At 45.2% G+C, this 20,805-nt stretch overlaps 2 protein-coding genes across 2 annotated transcripts in view; one reads left to right on the top strand and one right to left on the bottom strand.

The window, feature by feature from the left end:
• Positions 1 to 2,912, top strand: part of shisa10.1 (shisa family member 10, tandem duplicate 1) — a 30,864-nt gene extending 27,952 nt beyond the window's left edge. Inside the window, exon 5 of the mRNA XM_041891834.1 lies at positions 1,418 to 2,912. Within this exon, the coding sequence (XP_041747768.1) occupies positions 1,418 to 1,605 (188 nt within the window). The 3' untranslated portion in view covers positions 1,606 to 2,912. The remainder of the gene's footprint in view (positions 1 to 1,417) is intronic.
• A 1,150-nt stretch (positions 2,913 to 4,062) lies between these two features.
• The window catches only part of LOC121577877 (ATR interacting protein), a 31,506-nt gene continuing 14,763 nt past the window's right edge, over positions 4,063 to 20,805 (bottom strand). Inside the window, exons 9-14 of the mRNA XM_041891833.2 lie at positions 16,277 to 16,516; positions 10,561 to 10,703; positions 9,404 to 9,495; positions 9,176 to 9,262; positions 8,625 to 8,904; positions 4,063 to 4,739 (exon numbers count right to left, since the gene is read on the bottom strand). Coding sequence (XP_041747767.1) covers positions 4,666 to 4,739; positions 8,625 to 8,904; positions 9,176 to 9,262; positions 9,404 to 9,495; positions 10,561 to 10,703; positions 16,277 to 16,516 — 916 coding nt within the window. The 3' untranslated portion in view covers positions 4,063 to 4,665. The remainder of the gene's footprint in view (positions 4,740 to 8,624; positions 8,905 to 9,175; positions 9,263 to 9,403; positions 9,496 to 10,560; positions 10,704 to 16,276; positions 16,517 to 20,805) is intronic.

Raw genomic sequence — 20,805 nt, 5'->3', positions numbered from 1 at the left:
CCTGGTGGTAGTTGAGGAGGGAGAGCCTGGTGGTAGTTGAGGAGGGAGAGCCTTGTGGTAGTTGAGGAGAGGTAGAGCCTGGTGGTAGTTGAGGAGAGGTAGAGCCTGGTGGTAGTTGAGGAGGAGGTAGAGCCTGGTGGTAGTTGAGGAGGGAGAGCCTGGTGGTAGTTGAGGAGGGAGAGCCTGGTGGTAGTTGAGGAGAGGTAGAGCCTGGTGGTAGTTGAGGAGAGGTAGAGCCTGGTGGTAGTTGAGGAGAGGTAGAGCCTGGTGGTAGTTGAGGAGGAGGGAGAGCCTGGTGGTAGTTGAGGAGAGGTAGAGCCTGGTGGTAGTTGAGGAGAGGTAGAGCCTGGTGGTAGTTGAGGAGAGGTAGAGCCTGGTGGTAGTTGAGGAGAGGTAGAGCCTGGTGGTAGTTGAGGAGAGGTAGAGCCTGGTGGTAGTTGAGGAGGGAGAGCCTGGTGGTAGTTGAGGAGAGGGAGAGCCTGGTGGTAGTTGAGGAGAGGTAGAGCCTGGTGGTAGTTGAGGAGGTAGAGCCTGGTGGTAGTTGAGGAGGTAGAGCCTGGTGGTAGTTGAGGAGGTAGAGCCTGGTGGTAGTTGAGGAGAGGTAGAGCCTGGTGGTAGTTGAGGAGGGAGAGCCTGGTGGTAGTTGAGGAGAGGGAGAGCCTGGTGGTAGTTGAGGAGGAGGGAGAGCCTGGTGGTAGTTGAGGAGAGGTAGAGCCTGGTGGTAGTTGAGGAGAGGTAGAGCCTGGTGGTAGTTGAGGAGGGAGAGCCTGGTGGTAGTTGAGGAGAGGTAGAGCCTGGTGGTAGTTGAGGAGGAGGTAGAGCCTGGTGGTAGTTGAGGAGGGAGAGCCTGGTGGTAGTTGAGGAGAGGTAGAGCCTGGTGGTAGTTGAGGAGGGAGAGCCTGGTGGTAGTTGAGGAGAGGTAGAGCCTGGTGGTAGTTGAGGAGGTAGAGCCTGGTGGTAGTTGAGGAGAGGTAGAGCCTGGTGGTAGTTGAGGAGGGAGAGCCTGGTGGTAGTTGAGGAGAGGTAGAGCCTGGTGGTAGTTGAGGAGGAGGTAGAGCCTGGTGGTAGTTGAGGAGAGGTAGAGCCTGGTGGTAGTTGAGGAGGTAGAGCCTGGTGGTAGTTGAGGAGGTAGAGCCTGGTGGTAGTTGAGGAGAGGTAGAGCCTGGTGGTAGTTGAGGAGAGGTAGAGCCTGGTGGTAGTTGAGAGGAGGTAGAGCCTGGTGGTTCCTGTCAAAGCCCCAAAAACACCACCTCTGTCTGGTATGGTGTGGTCTCAGTGTGTCTGGTGTATTCTTAGTGTGTCTGGTGTGGTGTGTTCTCAGTGTGGTGTGGTCTCAGTGTGTCTGGTGTATTCTTAGTGTGTCTGGTGTGGTGTGTTCTCAGTGTGGTGTGTTTAATGTCCTCTCTCTCTCTACCAGGTCCAGCATATCCTCCTGCCATTCCAGTGCCTTATAGTCAGGCTGGTTTCAGTCCAGGACAGCCGTCCTACCCCATCCAGCCTCCAGCCCAGCAGCCATCCTTCCCAGCCCAGGCTAGTGCGCCTCCCACCCAGCCCGCCTACAACCCTGCCTTCGTGGACTCCCAACCTCCGAAGACTGGCTACTGAAGCAGTTCTCCCTCCCTCTCAGTCTCCATCCACCCTCTGTCTGTCTGTCTGTCTGTCTGTCTGAAGCCATACATCCAATCATGAGCTTATAGAGCTCACCTGGGAGAGAACTGAACTGTTTGCGTCGCGTCCCAAATGGCACCTTATTCTCTAAATAGTGCACTACCCTGGTCAAAAATAGTGCACTACACAGGGAATAGGGTGATATTTGGGATGCATTCCTATATACGTTGTTAGGGCCAGGTTTATTATTATTATTATTACTGTCTAAACAAACAGCAAAAGGGAATCCTCATGTATTTCTGTGCCCCTGTCTTTCAGACCCAACCCAAAACTGACCTGCGTTGTACGATGACCTAAAAGTAGTTTTGTGGTTTAAAAACCTTTTTGCACTGTAGTTGAATTACGAAGAAGACAGCCAAGAATCAAACGTCTGAATCCTCGTTCACACAATTATGAAATATACGTAAATGTACTTCAGTGGTAAAACGTATGTCCTATTAAAATTCAACCTATCCTCTCTCGTACAGAAACTAGATGCAAGAAACAGTTGTGCCTTTTAATAAAAAAAATTTACCACAAATTCTTGGTTCAACCAAATGATATTTCTGTTGGTTTTTAATTAAAACGATCAGTTTTTTTTAGACATTTAAAGCAGTGTTGACCTTCATATGTCCGTCCCAAATGGCACCATATTCTCCATGTAGTGCACTGCTTTTGACCAGAGCCCTATGAACTCTGGTCAAACGTAGTGCCCTATGTAGGGAATATAGGGTTCCATTTTGGACGCAACCCCATTTCTAAGAATGTTAAACCTCCACAATTTTAAGCCCTGTTGTTTTTCCATTGATGCTGTGAGATCATGTAAAAGCATTCTGAACCAAGCCTTGCAGGTGAACCAACGCTGAATTGAAACGCTACCAGCCTTCAAAAATGAAATGTAAATCCTTCAAATCTTTTTTATTTGTATTTTCTATGAGTGACCTCTTCTCTGTTGATACCGTTCCCCGTCTGTAATGGCACCCTATTCCCTATATAGTGCACTACTATTGAGGTCCTATGGGCCCTGGTCAAAAGTACTGCACTAAATGGGGGAAGCCAGATGTGGTTATCCATGTTGTATCTGTGAAAAGCCGTGTCCAGAAAGGCCACATTGTGGAATGATCAGAAATGTTGTGTAGAACCATAGATGCTTCTGGTATGTTAGGAGTGAAGAATCATGTCAGGCCCAGAGGTCCAGAGTTGAGTTTGAGTGATATAGAGCCCCACAGTGGATGTGTCATAATACCCATAAAACCTAGCGGTCAAACAGGGAAATGGTTCCAATTGTTTTTCCACCATTCATTTTTCCCATAGGGGATTTTAGAAAGACTTAAAATAAGGTCTGTGTTTCGTGTAGGCTTACCCTGGCGTGACGTTTTAATAACCGTGTAAATCTCTCTAGGACAAAGTTGATGTTTATCAATATATTCGGCTCTATGTACTGTCAAATTCAAAAATGCTAATTAGCATCAAAGTAGACATCACGCAAGACTACAAATCCCTGCAAGCTCCTGCGCGTCATCTCTAGCCGGAACCTTTGCTAACAGGTACATTTAAAGATGCCAATTTGTTCATTACTATATTTAGCTAACATTAGATAGTTAATCCAGAGATTCTTACCTTTGCCTCGATTTGGCAGTCTAGTCTAGATCATCATAGCATTTGTAGTTCTTTATGATAGCAACATTAGTAGCTAATTAGCATTTAATTTGTTGGGGGTAAATACAGGCGAAATATATTGATAAAAGTCTCCTTGTCCAAGAGATTTACACAGTTATTAAAACGTCACGCCAGGGTAAGCCTACACGAAACACAGCCCTTATTTTAAGTCTTTCTAAAAATCCCCTATGGGAAAAATGTATGTTGAAAAACCGATTGGAACCATTTCCCTGTTTGACCGCTGGGTTTGATGGGTATTATGACTCATACTGTGGTCCTCTATCGGGGGAATAGGATAACTTCAGGATACTGGTCATTTGGAATGTAGCCTTTGTCTGTTGTTCATGTGACTTCAGGTTGTGAGCACCTTTTCAGCCATATCTGCTTTAACCAGCTGCTTATTTGACTGATTTAAAATGACATGCTGTAGTTTTAATGTTATTTTATCAGGATTAAATACCACTCTGATACAATGGCAAATAAACTTTTTTTCCAACTCTTGTCTCATGACTGTACTTATTTTGCCTGGTCCCAGATCTGTTGGTGCTCTTGCCAACTCGTCTCAGTCTCCTCCAGTATTCTCCTTGTGATACCTACATACACATCTGGAACAGACATGATACCTACATACACATCTGGAACAGACATGATATCTACATACACATCTGGAACAGACATGATATCTACATACACATCTGGAACAGACATGATATCTACCTACACTATTTTATATAAAGGACCAACATGGCATAACAATGACTGATGAGGAGTTGGTATGATGGCACATACTCTGGTGAGTACAATGAATTGTCGTTTGCGCCAAGAGTTTTCTTGTCATCAAATATTTATTTTTGCAACACTGATGTCATTGATGCTATTTCATGGATTGAACACATTCGAGTAAAAACTCACAAAGAGCTCAGTACAGTAATAATAGAAAAACTGTTGAAAAATCAATTATTATTTTTTTACATTCCAATATCAAGAACAGTCATTTTCGTCAGCATTCCTCAGAAAGACAAGACATTACCAGCGTCCCAAATGGGACCCTTTTCTGGGCACTACTGTAGCCCACAGGGCTCTGGTCAAAAGTAGTGCACTATATAGGGAAACAGGCTCCATTTGGGACGCTGGCATTAGTAGCTGTACAAAGCAGGGCTGGGTTCAATTCAGTTCTCTTCCCCCAGTCCTAACCTTAACCATTTGTGGGGGAAAATGCAAAACTGATCCAAGATCAGTATCTAGGGGGCAACTTCACACTAATCCGGTACACAACAGAGAAGGAACAACAGGTCAGGAGCCAGTATCTAGGGGGCAACTTCACACTAATCCGGTACACAACAGAGAAGGAACAACAGGTCAGGAGCCAGCATCTAGGTCCACTTCTTCAGTATCCTCAGACTCAGGACGACAAATCTCATCCAAAGCCAGTTCTAACAAAACAGAATACATGAGTTACACAGGAAACAGGGAAGATTTACACATAAAAGGATCATTGCAAGGAAAGAGGAGACATTGAATATATGTCTGGCTGGGTCCATGTGGAGTGACCACCCTCTATCAGGGTGTGGTCAAACTTTTTGGACCAAGCTGTAGTGTGACCTGGAGTGTTTAAAAAAAAAAAAAATGAACAGAACAGAAATATAAATGCAACATGCAGCAATTTCAAAGATTTTACTAAGTTATGGTTCATAAGGAAATCAGTCAATGGAAATAAATAAATGAGGCCCTAATCTATGGATTTCACATGACTGGGAGTACAGATATGCATCTGTTGGTCAGTAGGGGCGTGGATCAGAAAACCAGTCAGTATCTGGTGTGACCATTATTTGCCTCATGCAGCGCGACACATCTCCTTCACATAGAGTTGATCAGGCTGTTGATTGTGGCCTGTGGAATGTTGTCCCACTCCTCTGTGCAAAGTTGCTGGATATTGGCGGGAACTGGAACACGCTGTCGTACTCGTCGATCCAGAGCATCCCAAACATGCTCAATGGGTGACATGTCTGGTGAGTATGCAGGTCATGGAAGAACTGGGACATTTTCAGATTCCAGGAATTGTGTACAGGTCCTTGTGATATGGGGCTGTGAATTATCATGCTGAAACATGAGGTGATGGCGGTGGATGAATGGCACGACAATGGGCCTCAGGATCATCACGGTATCTCTGTGCATTGAAATTGCCATCGATAAAATGAAATTGTGTTCGTTGTCTGTAGCTTATGCCTGCCCATACCATAACCCCACCGCCACAATGGGGCACTCTGTTCACAACGTTGACATCAGCAAACCGCTCGCCCACACAAAGCCATACATGTGGTTGTGAGGCCAGTTGGACGTACTGACAAATTCTCCAAAACGACGTTGGAGGCGGCTTATGGTAGAGAAATTAACATTCAATTCTCTGGCAACAGCTCTGGTGGACATTCCTGCAGTCAGCATGCCAATTGCACGCTCCCTCAAAACTTGAGACATCTGTGGCATTGTGTTGTGTGACAAAACTGCACATTTTAGAGCTGCCTTTTATTGTCCCCAGCACAAGGTGCACCTGTTTCAAATCAAATCAAATTCTATTGGTCACATACACATATTTAGCAGATGTTATTGCGGGTGTAGCGAAATGCTTGTGTTCCTAGCTCCAACAGTGCAGTAGTATCTAACAATTCACAACAATACACACAAATCTAAAAGTAAAAGAATGGAATTAAGAAATATATAAATATTAGGACGAGCAATATCGGAGTGGCATTGACTAAAATACAGTAGAATAGAATACAGTATATACATATGAAATGAGTAAAGCAGTATGTAAACATTATTAAAGTGACCAGTGTTCCATTATTAAAGTGGCCAGTGATTCCATGTCTATGTATATAGGGCAGCAGCCTCTAAGGTGCAGGGTTGAATAACCGGGTGGAGGCCGGCTAGTGATGGCTATTTAACAGTCTGATGGCCTTGAGATAGAAGCTGTTTTTCAGTCTCTCGGTCCCAGCTTTGATGCACCTGTACTGACCTCGCCTTCTGGATGATAGCGGGGTGAACAGGCCGTGGCTCGGGTGGTTGATGTCCTTGATGATCTTTTTGGCCTTTCTGTGACATCGGGTGCTGTAGGTGTCTTGGAGGGCAGGCAGTGTGCCCCCGGTGATGCGTTGGGCTGACCGCACCACCATCTGGAGAGCCCTGCGGTTGCGGGCGGTGCAGTTGCCGTACCAGGCGGTGGTACAGCCCGACAGGATGCTCTCAATTGTGCATCTGTAAAAGTTTTTGAGGGTTTTAGGTGCCAAGCCAAATGTCTTCAGCCTCCTGAGGTTGAAGAGGCGTTGTTGCGCCTTCTTCACCACACTGTCTGCATGGGTGGACCATTTCAGATTGTCAGTGATGTGTACGCCAAGGAACTTGAAGCTTTTTACCTTCTCCACTGCGGTCCCGTCGATGTGGATAGAGGCGTGTTCTCTCGTTTTGTTGACATTGAGGGAGAGGTTATTTTCCTGCCACCACTCCACCAGGGCCCTTACCTCCTCCCTGTAGGCTGTCTCATCATTGTTGGTAATCAGGACTACCACTGTTGTGTCGTCTGCAAACTTGATGATTGAGTTGGAGGCGTGTGTGGCCACGCAGTCACGGGTGAACAGGAAGTACAGGAGGGGGCTGAGCACGCACCCTTGTGAGGCCCCTGTGTTGAGGATCAGCGAAGTGGAGGTGTTGTTTCCTACCTTCACCACCTGGGGGCGGCCCGTCAGGAAGTCCAGGACCCAGTTGCACAGGGCAGGGTTCAGACCCAGGGCCTCGAGCTTAATGATGAGCTTGGAGGGTACTATGGTGTTGAAGGCTGAGCTATAGTCATTGAACAGCATTCTTACATAAGTATTCCTCTTGTCCAGATGGGATAGGGCAGTGCGATGGCGATTGTATCGTCTGTGGATCTATTGGGGCAGTATGCAAATTGAAGTGGGTCTAGGGTGTCAGGTAAGGTAGAGGTGGATATGAACATATCCCAGTCCACGTGATCAAAACAATCTTGAAGCATGGATTCTCCGATTGGTCAGATCAGCGTTGAATAGACCTTAGCACAGGTACTTCCTGTTTGAGTTTCTGCCTATAGGAATGGAGGAGCAAAATGGAGTCGTGATCTGATTTGCCGAAGGGTGGGCGGGGGAGGGCCTTGTAGGCATCCCGGAAGGGGGAGTAGCAGTGGTCGAGCGTTTTACTAGCGCGAGTACTACAGTCAATGTGTTGATAGAACTTCGGTAGCGTTTTCCTCAAATTTGCTTTGTTAAAGTCCCCAGTTACAATAAATGCGGCCTCAGGATATGTGGTTTCCAGTTTGCACAAAGTCCAGTGTAGTTCCTTGAGGGTCGTCGTGGTGTCGGCTTGAGGGGGAATATACACGGCTGTGACTCTAACCGAAGAGACTTCTCCTGGGCGGTAATACGGTCGGCATTTGATTGAGGTATTCTAGGTCTGGTGAACAAAACGACTTGAGTTTCTGTATGTTATCACAATCACACCATGAGTAGTTAATCATGAAACATACACCGCCGCCTTTCTTCTTCCTGGAGAGTTCTTTATTCCTGTCTGCGCGATGTACTGAGAACCCAGCTGGCTGTATGGACGGGGTCAGTATGTTACAGTTCCTGATGTCTCTCTGGAAGGAGATCCTCGCCCTGAACTCGTCTACTTTTAATGTCCAGAGACTGAACATTAGCGAGTAATATACTCTGAAGCTGTGGATGGTGTGCCCGCCTCCTGAGTCGGACTAGATGTCCACTCCGAATACCTCTTGGAGCAGCCTCTGGGATAAGTTCAATTGCCCCGGGGGGTACGAACAAAGGATCCAATTCGGGAAAGTCGTATTCCTGGTCGTAATGCTGGTGAGTTACCGCCACTCTGATATCCAAAAGTTATTTCCGGCTGTATGTAATAACACAAAAAAACGTTCTGGGCTAATAATGTAAGAAATAACACACAAAAAAACAAAATACTGCAAAGTTGCTCAGGAGCTAGAAGCAGAGCTGCCATGTCTGTTGGCGCCATCTTTGATCATGCTGTTTAATCAGCTTGTTGATATGCCACACCTGTCAGGTGGATGGATTATCTTCGCAAAGGAGAAATGCTCACTAACAGAGATGCAAACAAATTTGTGCACAAAATATGAGAGAAATAAGCTTTTTGTGCATATGGAAAACATTTTTTTCAGCTCAAGAAACACGGGACCAACACTTTACATGTTGCGTTTATATTTTTGTTCAGTGTATATTTTTATTAAAATACATATTTCCCGCTGGACACTGTTTGCCCACCCCAGCTCTATTACCTACCTTCACTCTCTGAGAGGTAGGGGATCCTCCTGAAGGCGTCTCTAATGGCAGGAATCATCTGGTCGTACATGTGGAGGACAGGGAGGCAGTGCTCCGAGAAGCTACTGTTGTTGAGGAAGAGCCAGTGGAGCAGCATCAGGGCCTCCCTCAGCAAGTCAACCCCAGGAGAGGTGCACCACGCTGGGCTTTGGGTCGCTGCCTCGACCCCAGGGCCCCCCTCCACTCGGCCCCGGAGGGCCAGCCACTGCCTGTGGAGGAGCACCACCGTGGTCTTCACTACCTGCTCACAGAGACAGACACAACCACCGTCAGAAGATGTTTCAAAATAAAATCAGGGTTCCTACTCTTAAGACACTTTCCATGTCGACAGATAATAATTCCATGACAGACACCAAAAGGCACGCTGGTCGACCAACTCTCCAAAGCTCTGACCATAGAGTTAGAATGAATAGAGCGGCATCCCCCATTCAGGTCACTATGGTGAGAGGTTCCAAAAACGCCAAGCTATTCATTCTATTTCTGTAGCGCTGACAAACAGCTCTGCTTCTTACCTCACTGTGGCACTGACAGGACGACTCGACGAACACGGTCCACGTGGAAGCTTTCCTATTGAACAGACTGGTCAGGAAACGCACCACCTGTCAACAGAGGACACACACACACAGCATGTATGAACAGAAACATGTTCTCTGTCAGATCAGAGATAATCACATATCCGGTCCTCCCAACATAGTAGTTGTGATTTTGTTCTGTTTTCAACAACACATAGTCCTAGTTACCTCCACCTCCAGCTGAGACCAGTGAGAGTCTGTGACGGTCTTGTCAGGCCTGGAGGTGATGTACTGGAATACCTTCAGGAACAAACACCAATCTGGAGGGACAACAATATCATGATGACCAGCATATACATGGAAATACAGATTTATTCAACGTTGGTAAAGTACATAAGGTCATCTAATCAATGAATATGAAGGAGACCCAGTCATCTAATCAGTGAATATGAAGGAGACCCAGTCAATGAGAGGAGGCCCCTTAGTTACCTGTATGACAGCAGAGGAGGCCCCTTAGTTACCTGTATGACAGCAGAGGAGGCCCCTTAGTTACCTGTATGACAGCAGAGGAGGCCCCTTAGTTACCTGTATGACAGCAGAGGAGGCCCCTTAGTTACCTGTATGACAGCAGAGGAGGCCCCTTAGTTACCTGTATGACAGCAGAGGAGGCCCCTTAGTTACCTGTATAACAGCAGAGGAGGCCCCTTAGTTACCTGTATAACAGCAGAGGAGGCCCCTTAGTTACCTGTATGACAGCAGAGGAGGCCCCTTAGTTACCTGTATGACAGCAGAGGAGGCCCCTTAGTTACCTGTATGACAGCAGAGGAGGCCCCTTAGTTACCTGTATAACAGCAGAGGAGGCCCCTTAGTTACCTGTATAACAGCAGAGGAGGCCCCTTAGTTACCTGTATGACAGCAGAGGAGGCCCCTTAGTTACCTGTATGACAGCAGAGGAGGCCCCTTAGTTACCTGTATGACAGCAGAGGAGGCCCCTTAGTTACCTGTATAACAGCAGAGGAGGCCCCTTAGTTACCTGTATGACAGCAGAGGAGGCCCCTTAGTTACCTGTATGACAGCAGAGGAGGCCCCTTAGTTACCTGTATGACAGCAGAGGAGGCCCCTTAGTTACCTGTATGACAGCAGAGGAGGCCCCTTAGTTACCTGTATGACAGCATAGGAGGCCCCTTAGTTACCTGTATGACAGCAGAGGAGGCCCCTTAGTTACCTGTATGACAGCAGAGGAGGCCCCTTAGTTACCTGTATGACAGCAGAGGAGGCTCCTTAGTTACCTGTATGACAGCAGAGGAGGCCCCTTAGTTACCTGTATGACAGCAGAGGAGGCCCCTTAGTTACATGTATGACAGCAGAGGAGGCCCCTTAGTTACCTGTATGACAGCAGATTCTAAAAGCTAGCTCATCACTGTGGGACAGGCCAGCTAGTAGAGAGACAGACAGAAACAGGGTCTGGTAGGACGAGTCTAGAGACAGGCAGCGAGACAAAGCCGGACTGGACACAACACACTGGAACCTGCAGGAGGTAATGCAACACATGACACAACATGAAATAACATGACATAACATGACATAACATGAAACATGACATAACATGACATAGTAGGCTAGTGGCCAATCCTCACAAAGGGCTTTAGTTTTTGAGATGCCTCAACCCAAGGCAGAACAAAACACAACCATGTTTTTCCACATCTCTAATGTCTCCCTTTAAATAAATGGAATATTTTACTGCAAAAATTGGTAATTTGATAGATATTGTGACCCCCCCTAAACTCAAAGTGCAGATTAGTGCCTGGCTGGAGGAGGGGTGGGCCCAATAAACTCATGTAACCCAATATTGCCAGATCTGATGTTGCAAAAATGTTGAATACAAGTAGTAAATTGTCTGCGCTACATATACAAACAAACAGCATTAGGATATCTTAATGCATCTAGGAAATATAGATACAATAGGTAGAAATATCAACTATGAAGATGTATGACGAGTGTAAGCTTTTACTTTTTGGTAGCTGATCAATAGACAACTTTCCGAGTCAAATTTGCCGTCATTCACTGCTTTATTGTAATAGTTACACACGTTTTATGATGTTGTGGCTATTAATCTAAATCGGCTCCAAGGAAAACATGTGGGCTGAGACAGTGAAAACTGTTGATTCTTTTCAGTCAAAGGTTCCTCTATTAGATTTTACATGTTCAACCTCTTGCAATTACGTTAGGGTGCGTCCCTAATATTTGACTCCAAATCAGAGAAGGCTGGTGGGAGGAGCTATAGGAGGACGGGCCATTGCAATGAACCCGTACTCCTGTAGCTCCTCACACCAGCCTCCTCTGCTCCAAATCCATTATGGCATCGACAATCCAATATGGCTGCCAAATTACCATTAGATAGTGTATTTTAATTTTTTGTGTTATTTCTTACATTATTTGCTCAGAAGAATTCTTGTATTATTACCTACAGCCGGAAAGAACATTTGGATATTAGATCGGCGGTCACCAGAAATTCGACTTCCCTGACACGGATCCTTTGTTTGAACTTCCCGAGGCAGCTCTATTCATCCCGAGGGGCTGCACCAAAACGCTGACACCGGAGAAGAGGTAGAAGGAGTGGGGTCCTAGTCGCTCAGGAGGCGGGCACACCATCCACCCCTTCAACACATAGTCCTAGTTACCTCCAGCTCCAGCTGAGACCAGTGAGAGTCTGTGACGGTCTTGTCAGGCCTGGAGGTGATGTACTGGAATACCTTCAGGAGAGAGCCATGATTCCGTAAAAGAGAGTATATTACTCCTTCAGTATATTACTCGCTAACGTTCAGTCCCTGGACAATAAAGTAGACGAGCTCAGGGCGAGGATCTCCTTCCAGAGAGACATCAGGGACTGTAACATACTCTGTTTTACGGAATCATGGCTCTCTCCGGATATATTGTCCTCGTCCATTCAGAGCTCTCTGTGAAAAAGAAAGGCGGAGGGGTTTGTTTCATGTTTAACAACTCGTGATTGTGATAACGTACAGGAACTCAAGTCCTTTTGTTCTCCAGATCTGTTATACCATCAAATGCTAACCACATTACCTCCCAAGATAATTTTCATCGGTCATCGTCACTGCCATTTATATTCCCCCCAAGCAGACACCACGACGGCTCTCAAGGAACTCCACTGGACTATGTGCAAACTGGAAACCGCATATCCTGATGCCGCATCTATTGTAATTGGGGACTTCTATCAACACATCTCCTGTGCTACATGCGCAACACGGACCCTGGATCATTGCTACTCTCCCATCTGAGAAGGCTACAAGGCCCTCTCCTGCCCTCCCTTCGGCAAATCAGATCACGCCTCTATTCTGCTCCTCCCCACCTATAGGTAGAAATTTAAAACAGGAAGAACCCGTGGTAAGGACTGTTCAACATTGTTCTGACCAATCGCAATCTATGCTTCAAGATTATTTTGATCACGCGGACTGGAAAATGTTCCGTGTCACCTCTGAGAATAGTATCGATGTATAACACTGACTCAGTGACTGGGTTCATCAGGAAGTGCATAGAGGATGTTGTTCTCACTGTGACGATTAGAGAACGCAATTCAGTGGCTCAGACACGACACGTATGTAGCAGGGACTCCAGACAATCACTGATTATAGAGGGAAAGCCAGATTATAGAGGGAAAGCCAGATTATAGAGGGAAAGCCAGATTATAGAGGGAAAGCCAGATTATAGAGGGAAAGCCAGATTATAGAGGGAAAGCCAGATTATAGAGGGAAAGCCAGATTATAGAGGGAAAGCCAGATTATAGAGGGAAAGCCAGATTATAGAGGGAAAGCCAGATTATAGAGGGAAAGCCTGGTTATAGAGGGAAAGCCAGATTATAGAGGGAAAGCCAGATTATAGAGGGAAAGCCAGATTATAGAGGGAAAGCCAGATTATAGAGGGAAAGCCAGATTATAGAGGGAAAGCCAGATTATAGAGGGAAAGCCAGATTATAGAGGGAAAGACAGATTATAGAGGGAAAGCCAGATTATAGAGGGAAAGCCAGATTATAGAGGGAAAGCCAGATTATAGAGGGAAAGCCAGATTATAGAGGGAAAGCCAGATTATAGAGGGAAAGCCAGATTATAGAGGGAAAGCCAGATTATAGAGGGAAAGCCAGATTATAGAGGGAAAGCCAGATTATAGAGGGAAAGCCAGATTATAGAGGGAAAGCCAGATTATAGAGGGAAAGCCAGATTATAGAGGGAAAGCCAGATTATAGAGGGAAAGCCAGATTATAGAGGGAAAGCCAGCCACGTCGCGGACACCGACACTTCACTCCCGGAAAAGCTAAACAACCTTCTTTGCTCCCTTCAAGGAAACATTGAGCCGCCGACGTGGGCCCCAGATGCTCACGAGGACTGTGTGCTCTCGTTCTCCGTGGGTCGATGTGAGTAAATCATTTAAGCGTGTTAACCCCTCGCAAGGCTGCCGGCACAGACGGCATCCCAAGCCTCGTCCTCACAACATGTGCAGACCAGCACGCTGGTGTGTTTACAGACATATTCAATCTCTCCCTATCCCAGTCTGCTGTCCCCACTTGCTTCAAGATGTCCATAATTGTTCCTGTACCCAAGAAAGCGAAGGTAACTGAACTAAATGACTATTGCCCCGTAGCACTCACTTCTGTCATCATGAAGTGCTTTGAGAGTTTAGTTAAGGATCATATCACCTCCACCTTACCAGACACACTAAACTCACTACAATTTGCCTATCGCTCCAACAGATCCATGGACAACGCAATCGCCATTGCACTGCACACTGCCCTATCCCACCTGGACAAGATAAATACCTATGTAAGAATACTGTTCATAGACTACAGATCAGCGTTCAACACCATAGTGCCCTCCAAGCTCATCACTAAGCTCAGGGCCCTGGGTCTGAACCCCTCCCTCTGCAACTGGGTCCCGGACTTCCTGGAGGCAACAACACCTCCGCCACGCTGACCCTCAACACGGGGGCCCCACAGGGGTGCTCTGCTCAGCCTCCTCCTCTACTCCCTGTTCACCCATGAGGGTGGCCATGCACGCCTCCAACTCAATCATCAAGTTTGCTGATGACACAACAGTGGTAGGCCTGATTTTCAACAACGTCGAGACAGCCTACAGCGAGGAGATGAGAGCCCTGGCGGAGTGGTGCCGGGAAAATAACGCTCTCCCTGAACGTCAACAAAACTAAGGAGCTGATCGTATAATACAGGAGACACACTCACAGGTTCTGTCACTCTCCTTATCTCCTGCTGGGCCTACCCAGACCGTAATCTCAGCCAAATGCCAACAGTAAATATCAGCCAAATAATAATAAACCTTACCCGACTTCAAAAGGAAGAGGTAGAATTTTTGCCTCCTTCAACATAAAAAACTAAGGGCAGGTCTGTTTGTGACAGCCCTTTCATAGGCTCTCCTTCACAACCAGACCTACCAACCACTCCATTACTACAGTGTCCCCAGCATCATTCAGGCTGAGATAACATTTCAGTTAGTCAATGGGGTGCAAGCTGCATCTGCTGAGTGTCTGTACCCAACTGTTGTAGAACTACACAGCCCCAATACCCTGCCGGTCATACAGGAAGGATCCTGCCCTAGTCGCTGCAGCTTGCCCAGAATGACCAGTTAGCTGTGCAACCTGGTCAGGCCCCAGAACTACAACCTGGTCAGGCCCCAGAACTACAACCACTACTGGTTACTTTGCCTCCTCCCTGTTAGGACACCTCAAAGCCTTTGAATCAATCTTGCACACTTAGTTTCAGAGGGGAAAAAAGGGTTATATGCTGCTAGAGTGGATGGTTGTTGTGTTACAGGTTGTTTTCCTGTAACTACAGTACTATGTGCTTGTGTAGTGAACAACATGAACACATTGAACAGCTAAGTTGGCTTCATCTATTCAAACACTACAGAGGCATGGAAGTGCCACTCATAGTCCTGGTTATATCAAGAGCCGTATGAAACTCTTGTAAAGACCAAATAAACCAGGGCAATTTACATATGTAGGCGAAGGTGTCTTAGTGTAACCATGTTGGCCATATTGGATTCAGAATGAAATTGATTTACACTAAAACAGTCTTCATGGACATGAGTGTTGTACAGGTGATTTGACGTCCATCAAAATGGTATTATGGCAGCCATATTGGATTTGAGGCTAAGTCCAGGCTGACCCCAAGGATAATCTGTAGTGGCCTCCTGGCTAAATTGCAAGAGTAGGGGGCTAAAGATACTAAATCCTTCAAGGAACCTTGGACCCAAGAAAATGTAATTCTGATGTCTGAGCCCACTTGTTTTCCTTAGAGCAGATTACAATAGCCACAACATCAACTGCATGTCTTGTTGCCAGGCAGCACCAGGCAGCGCTGAATGACGGCACATTTGACTCGGAGGAAAGTTGTCTATTGATCAGCTACCAAAAAGTAAAAGCTTACACTCGTCATACATATTCATAGTTGATATTTCTACCTATTGTATCTATATTTCCTAGATGCATTAAGATATCCTAATGCTGTTTGTTTGTGTATGTAGCGCAGACAATTTACTAGCTACTTGTATTCAACATTTTTGCAATATCAGATCTGGCGATATTGTACAATATCTATCAAATTTAACCACTTTCGCAGTAAAATATTTTTACACAACCATCCATTTCATAAATGGGAGACATTAGAAATGTGGAACAACATGGTTGTGTTTTGTTCTGCCTTGCCACTAGCCTACAACATCACATAACTGGCCTGACTAGACAACATCACAGGAACCTGCAGCCAGGAGACAACATCACGTCTGAACAAGGCAGGAAACTCCCGTTCACTTTCTTCACTCTGCCTCATACCATTATAATAACGCATGGACCTGGAAACATTTCAATTATTTGAAGACTGAACAGTCATTTGACAACAGAACAAAGCTCCCAAAACTAAAAGACCAGTCTTACATAAGACTAACCAAACTAGACACTCCCTGTCCCTTTCCTTTCTGCATTAACAAAGAGAATACGTCCCAAATGGCACCCTATTCCCTACATAAGTGCGCTACTTTGGGGACAGGGTGCCATTTGGGAAGCATCCAAGGGGCTTGCCTGGACAGCTGCCTCTCCTGTGCTCTCTCCAGCAGCATGTTGAGAGTCGACAGACTTCCGGGCACCAGGGCCTCCCTCTGAACAGCGCTGGTGGAGAAGGAGGGGTCTGATAGCTGAAGGAGCTTCCCGAGGAGAGGGTGGAGGTCCAGGCTGTCTCTGGTCCCATCTACTGGGGTCTCAGAGGTTCTGGAGGTCCCAGGCTGGATGGAGGTGCCAGGCACCAGAGGGGCCAGGATGGGCCTGTTGGTCAATAAAATAATTTCATTTAAATTTTAATTTATTTAGCCAGGATAGTCCACTCAGTAACACTTGCCACTGTTTTCCAGGGAGTCCTGGGATCCATTGAATCAATAAAATCAAACATTACAGTAAATAGTCACTATCTTAAGTATGTGGGCACAGTACATAGCTTCACAGACTGCCCTCTCAACACAGATTAGAGACTGCCCTCTCAAAGGACATTAATACATCTAACACAGATTAGAGACTGCCCTCTCAAAGGACATTAATACATCTAACACAGATTAGAGACTGCCCTCTCAAAGGACATTAATACATCGAACACAGATTAGAGACTGCCCTCTCAAAGGACATTAATACATCGAACACAGATTAGAGACTGCCCTCTCAAAGGACATTAATACATCTAACACAGATTAGAGACTGCCCTCTCAAAGGACATTAATACATCGAACACAGATTAGAGACTGCCCTCTCAAAGGACATTAATACATCGAACACAGATTAGAGACTGCCCTCTCAAAGGACATTAATACATCGAACACAGATTAGAGACTGCCCTCTCAAAGGACATTAATACATCTAACACAGATTAGAGACTGCCCTCTCAAAGGACATTAATACATCGAACACAGATTAGAGACTGCCCTCTCAAAGGACGTTAATACATCTAACACAGATTAGAGACTGCCCTCTCAAAGGACATTAATACATCGAACACAGATTAGAGACTGCCCTCTCAAAGGACATTAATACATCGAACACAGATTAGAGACTGGGAGGCAAACATTTAGTGTTTTTTAATGCATGTCAACAGTGATGGCAGCTGACGGTTCAGCCTAGTGGCATTTATCAATTAAATTAAATGTTTTAAACATGCAAATAAAATCAAGCCCTCAACCTGTACACATATCGTATGTATTATTACATGTTGCACACATTCAGCCTGCTGACCATAACGTAAACCACTGCTTATCTGTTGTTCAGCCTGCTGACCATAACTTAATACACTGCTTATCTGTTGTTCAGCCTGCTGACCATAACTTAATACACTGCTTATCTGTTGTTCAGCCTGCTGACCATAACGTAATACACTGTTGATCTGTTGTTCAGCCTGCTGACCATAACTTAATACACTGCTTATCTGTTGTTCAGCCTGCTGACCATAACGTAATACACTGCTTATCTGTTGTTCAGCCTGCTGACCATAACTTAATACACTGTTTATCTGTTGTTCAGCCTGCTGACCATAACGTAATACACTGCTTATCTGTTGTTCAGCCTGCTGACCATAACGTAATAAACTGCTTATCTGTTGTTCAGCCTGCTGACCATAACTTAATACACTGCTTATCTGTTGTTCAGCCTGCTGACCATAACTTAATACACTGTTTATCTGTTGTTCAGCCTGCTGACCATAACGTAATACACTGCTTATCTGTTGTTCAGCCTGCTGACCATAACTTAATACACTGTTTATCTGTTGTTCAGCCTGCTGACCATAACGTAATACACTGCTTATCTGTTGTTCAGCCTGCTGACCATAACGTAATAAACTGCTTATCTGTTGTTCAGCCTGCTGACCATAACTTAATACACTGCTTATCTGTTGTTCAGCCTGCTGACCATAACTTAATACACTGCTTATCTGTTGTTCAGCCTGCTGACCATAACGTAATACACTGCTTATCTGTTGTTCAGCCTGCTGACCATAACGTAATACACTGTTTATCTGTTGTTCAGCCTGCTGACCATAACTTAATACACTGCTTATCTGTTGTTCAGCCTGCTGACCATAACTTAATACACTGCTTATCTGTTGTTCAGCCTGCTGACCATAACTTAATACACTGCTTATCTGTTGTTCAGCCTGCTGACCATAACTTAATACACTGCTTATCTGTTGTTCAGCCTGCTGACCATAACGTAATACACTGCTTATCTGTTGTTCAGCCTGCTGACCATAACGTAATAAACTGCTTATCTGTTGTTCAGCCTGCTGACCATAACTTAATACACTGCTTATCTGTTGTTCAGCCTGCTGACCATAACTTAATACACTGCTTATCTGTTGTTCAGCCTGCTGACCATAACTTAATACACTGCTTATCTGTTGTTCAGCCTGCTGACCATAACGTAATACACTGTTTATCTGTTGTTCAGCCTGCTGACCATAACTTAATACACTGCTTATCTGTTGTTCAGCCTGCTGACCATAACTTAATACACTGCTTATCTGTTGTTCAGCCTGCTGACCATAACTTAATACACTGCTTATCTGTTGTTCAGCCTGCTGACCATAACTTAATACACTGCTTATCTGTTGTTCAGCCTGCTGACCATAACTTAATACACTGCTTATCTGTTGTTCAGCCTGCTGACCATAACGTAATCCACTGCTTATCTGTTGTTCAGCCTGCTGACCATAACTTAATACACTGCTTATCTGTTGTTCAGCCTGCTGACCATAACTTAATATACTGCTTATCTGTTGTTCAGCCTGCTGACCATAACTTAATACACTGCTTATCTGTTGTTCAGCCTGCTGACCATAACGTAATCCACTGCTTATCTGTTGTTCAGCCTGCTGACCATAACTTAATACACTGCTTATCTGTTGTTCAGCCTGCTGACCATAACTTAATACACTGCTTATCTGTTGTTCAGCCTGCTGACCATAACTTAATACACTGCTTATCTGTTGTTCAGCCTGCTGACCATAACGTAATCCACTGCTTATCTGTTGTTCAGCCTGCTGACCATAACGTAATCCACTGCTTATCTGTTGTTCAGCCTGCTGACCATAACTTAATACACTGTTTATCTGTTGTTCAGCCTGCTGACCATAACTTAATACACTGTTTATCTGTTGTTCAGCCTGCTGACCATAACTTAATACACTGTTTATCTGTTGTTCAGCCTGCTGACCATAACTTAATCCACTGCTTATCTGTTGTTCAGCCTGCTGACCATAACTTAACACTGCTTATCTGTTGTTCAGCCTGCTGACCATAACTTAATACACTGCTTATCTGTTGTTCAGCCTGCTGACCATAACTTAATACACTGTTTATCTGTTGTTCAGCCTGCTGACCATAACTTAATACACTGTTTATCTGTTGTTCAGCCTGCTGACCATAACTTAATACACTGTTTATCTGTTGTTCAGCCTGCTGACCATAACTTAATATACTGCTTATCTGTTGTTCAGCCTGCTGACCACAACGTAATCCACTGCTTATCTGTTGTTCAGCCTGCTGACCATAACGTAATCCACTGCTTATCTGTTGTTCAGCCTGCTGACCATAACTTAATATACTGCTTATCTGTTGTTCAGCCTGCTGACCATAACTTAATACACTGCTTATCTGTTGTTCAGCCTGCTGACCATAACTTAATACACTGCTTATCTGTTGTTCAGCCTGCTGACCATAACTTAATACACTGCTTATCTGTTGTTCAGCCTGCTGACCATAACTTAATCCACTGCTTATCTGTTGTTCAGCCTGCTGACCATAACTTAATACACTGCTTATCTGTTGTTCAGCCTGCTGACCATAACTTAATACACTGCTTATCTGTTGTTCAGCCTGCTGACCATAACTTAATACACTGTTTATCTGTTGTTCAGCCTGCTGACCATAACTTAATACACTACTTATCTGTTGTTCAGCCTGCTGACCACAACGTAATACACTGCTTATCTGTTGTTCAGCCTGCTGACCATAACTTAATACACTGCTTATCTGTTGTTCAGCCTGCTGACCATAACTTAATACACTGCTTATCTGTTGTTCAGCCTGCTGACCATAACTTAATACACTGCTTATCTGTTGTTCAGCCTGCTGACCATAACTTAATACACTGCTTATCTGTTGTTCAGCCTGCTGACCATAACTTAATACACTGCTTATCTGTTGTTCAGCCTGCTGACCATAACTTAATACACTGCTTATCTGTTGTTCAGCCTGCTGACCATAACTTAATACACTGCTTATCTGTTGTTCAGCCTGCTGACCATAACTTAATACACTGCTTATCTGTTGTTCAGCCTGCTGACCATAACTTAATACACTGCTTATCTGTTGTTCAGCCTGCTGACCATAACTTAATACACTGCTTATCTGTTGTTCAGCCTGCTGACCATAACTTAATACACTGCTTATCTGTTGTTCAGCCTGCTGACCACAACGTAATACACTGCTTATCTGTTGTTCAGCCTGCTGACCATAACGTAAACCACTGCTTATCTGTTGTTCAGCCTGCTGACCACAACGTAATCCACTGCT

The sequence above is a fragment of the Coregonus clupeaformis genome, chromosome 12, assembly GCF_020615455.1.
Source record: "Coregonus clupeaformis isolate EN_2021a chromosome 12, ASM2061545v1, whole genome shotgun sequence".
NCBI classification, from domain to species: domain Eukaryota; kingdom Metazoa; phylum Chordata; class Actinopteri; order Salmoniformes; family Salmonidae; genus Coregonus; species Coregonus clupeaformis.
Note: the sequence above shows the minus strand (reverse complement) of the source record. Positions and strands in the feature narration are given on the sequence as shown.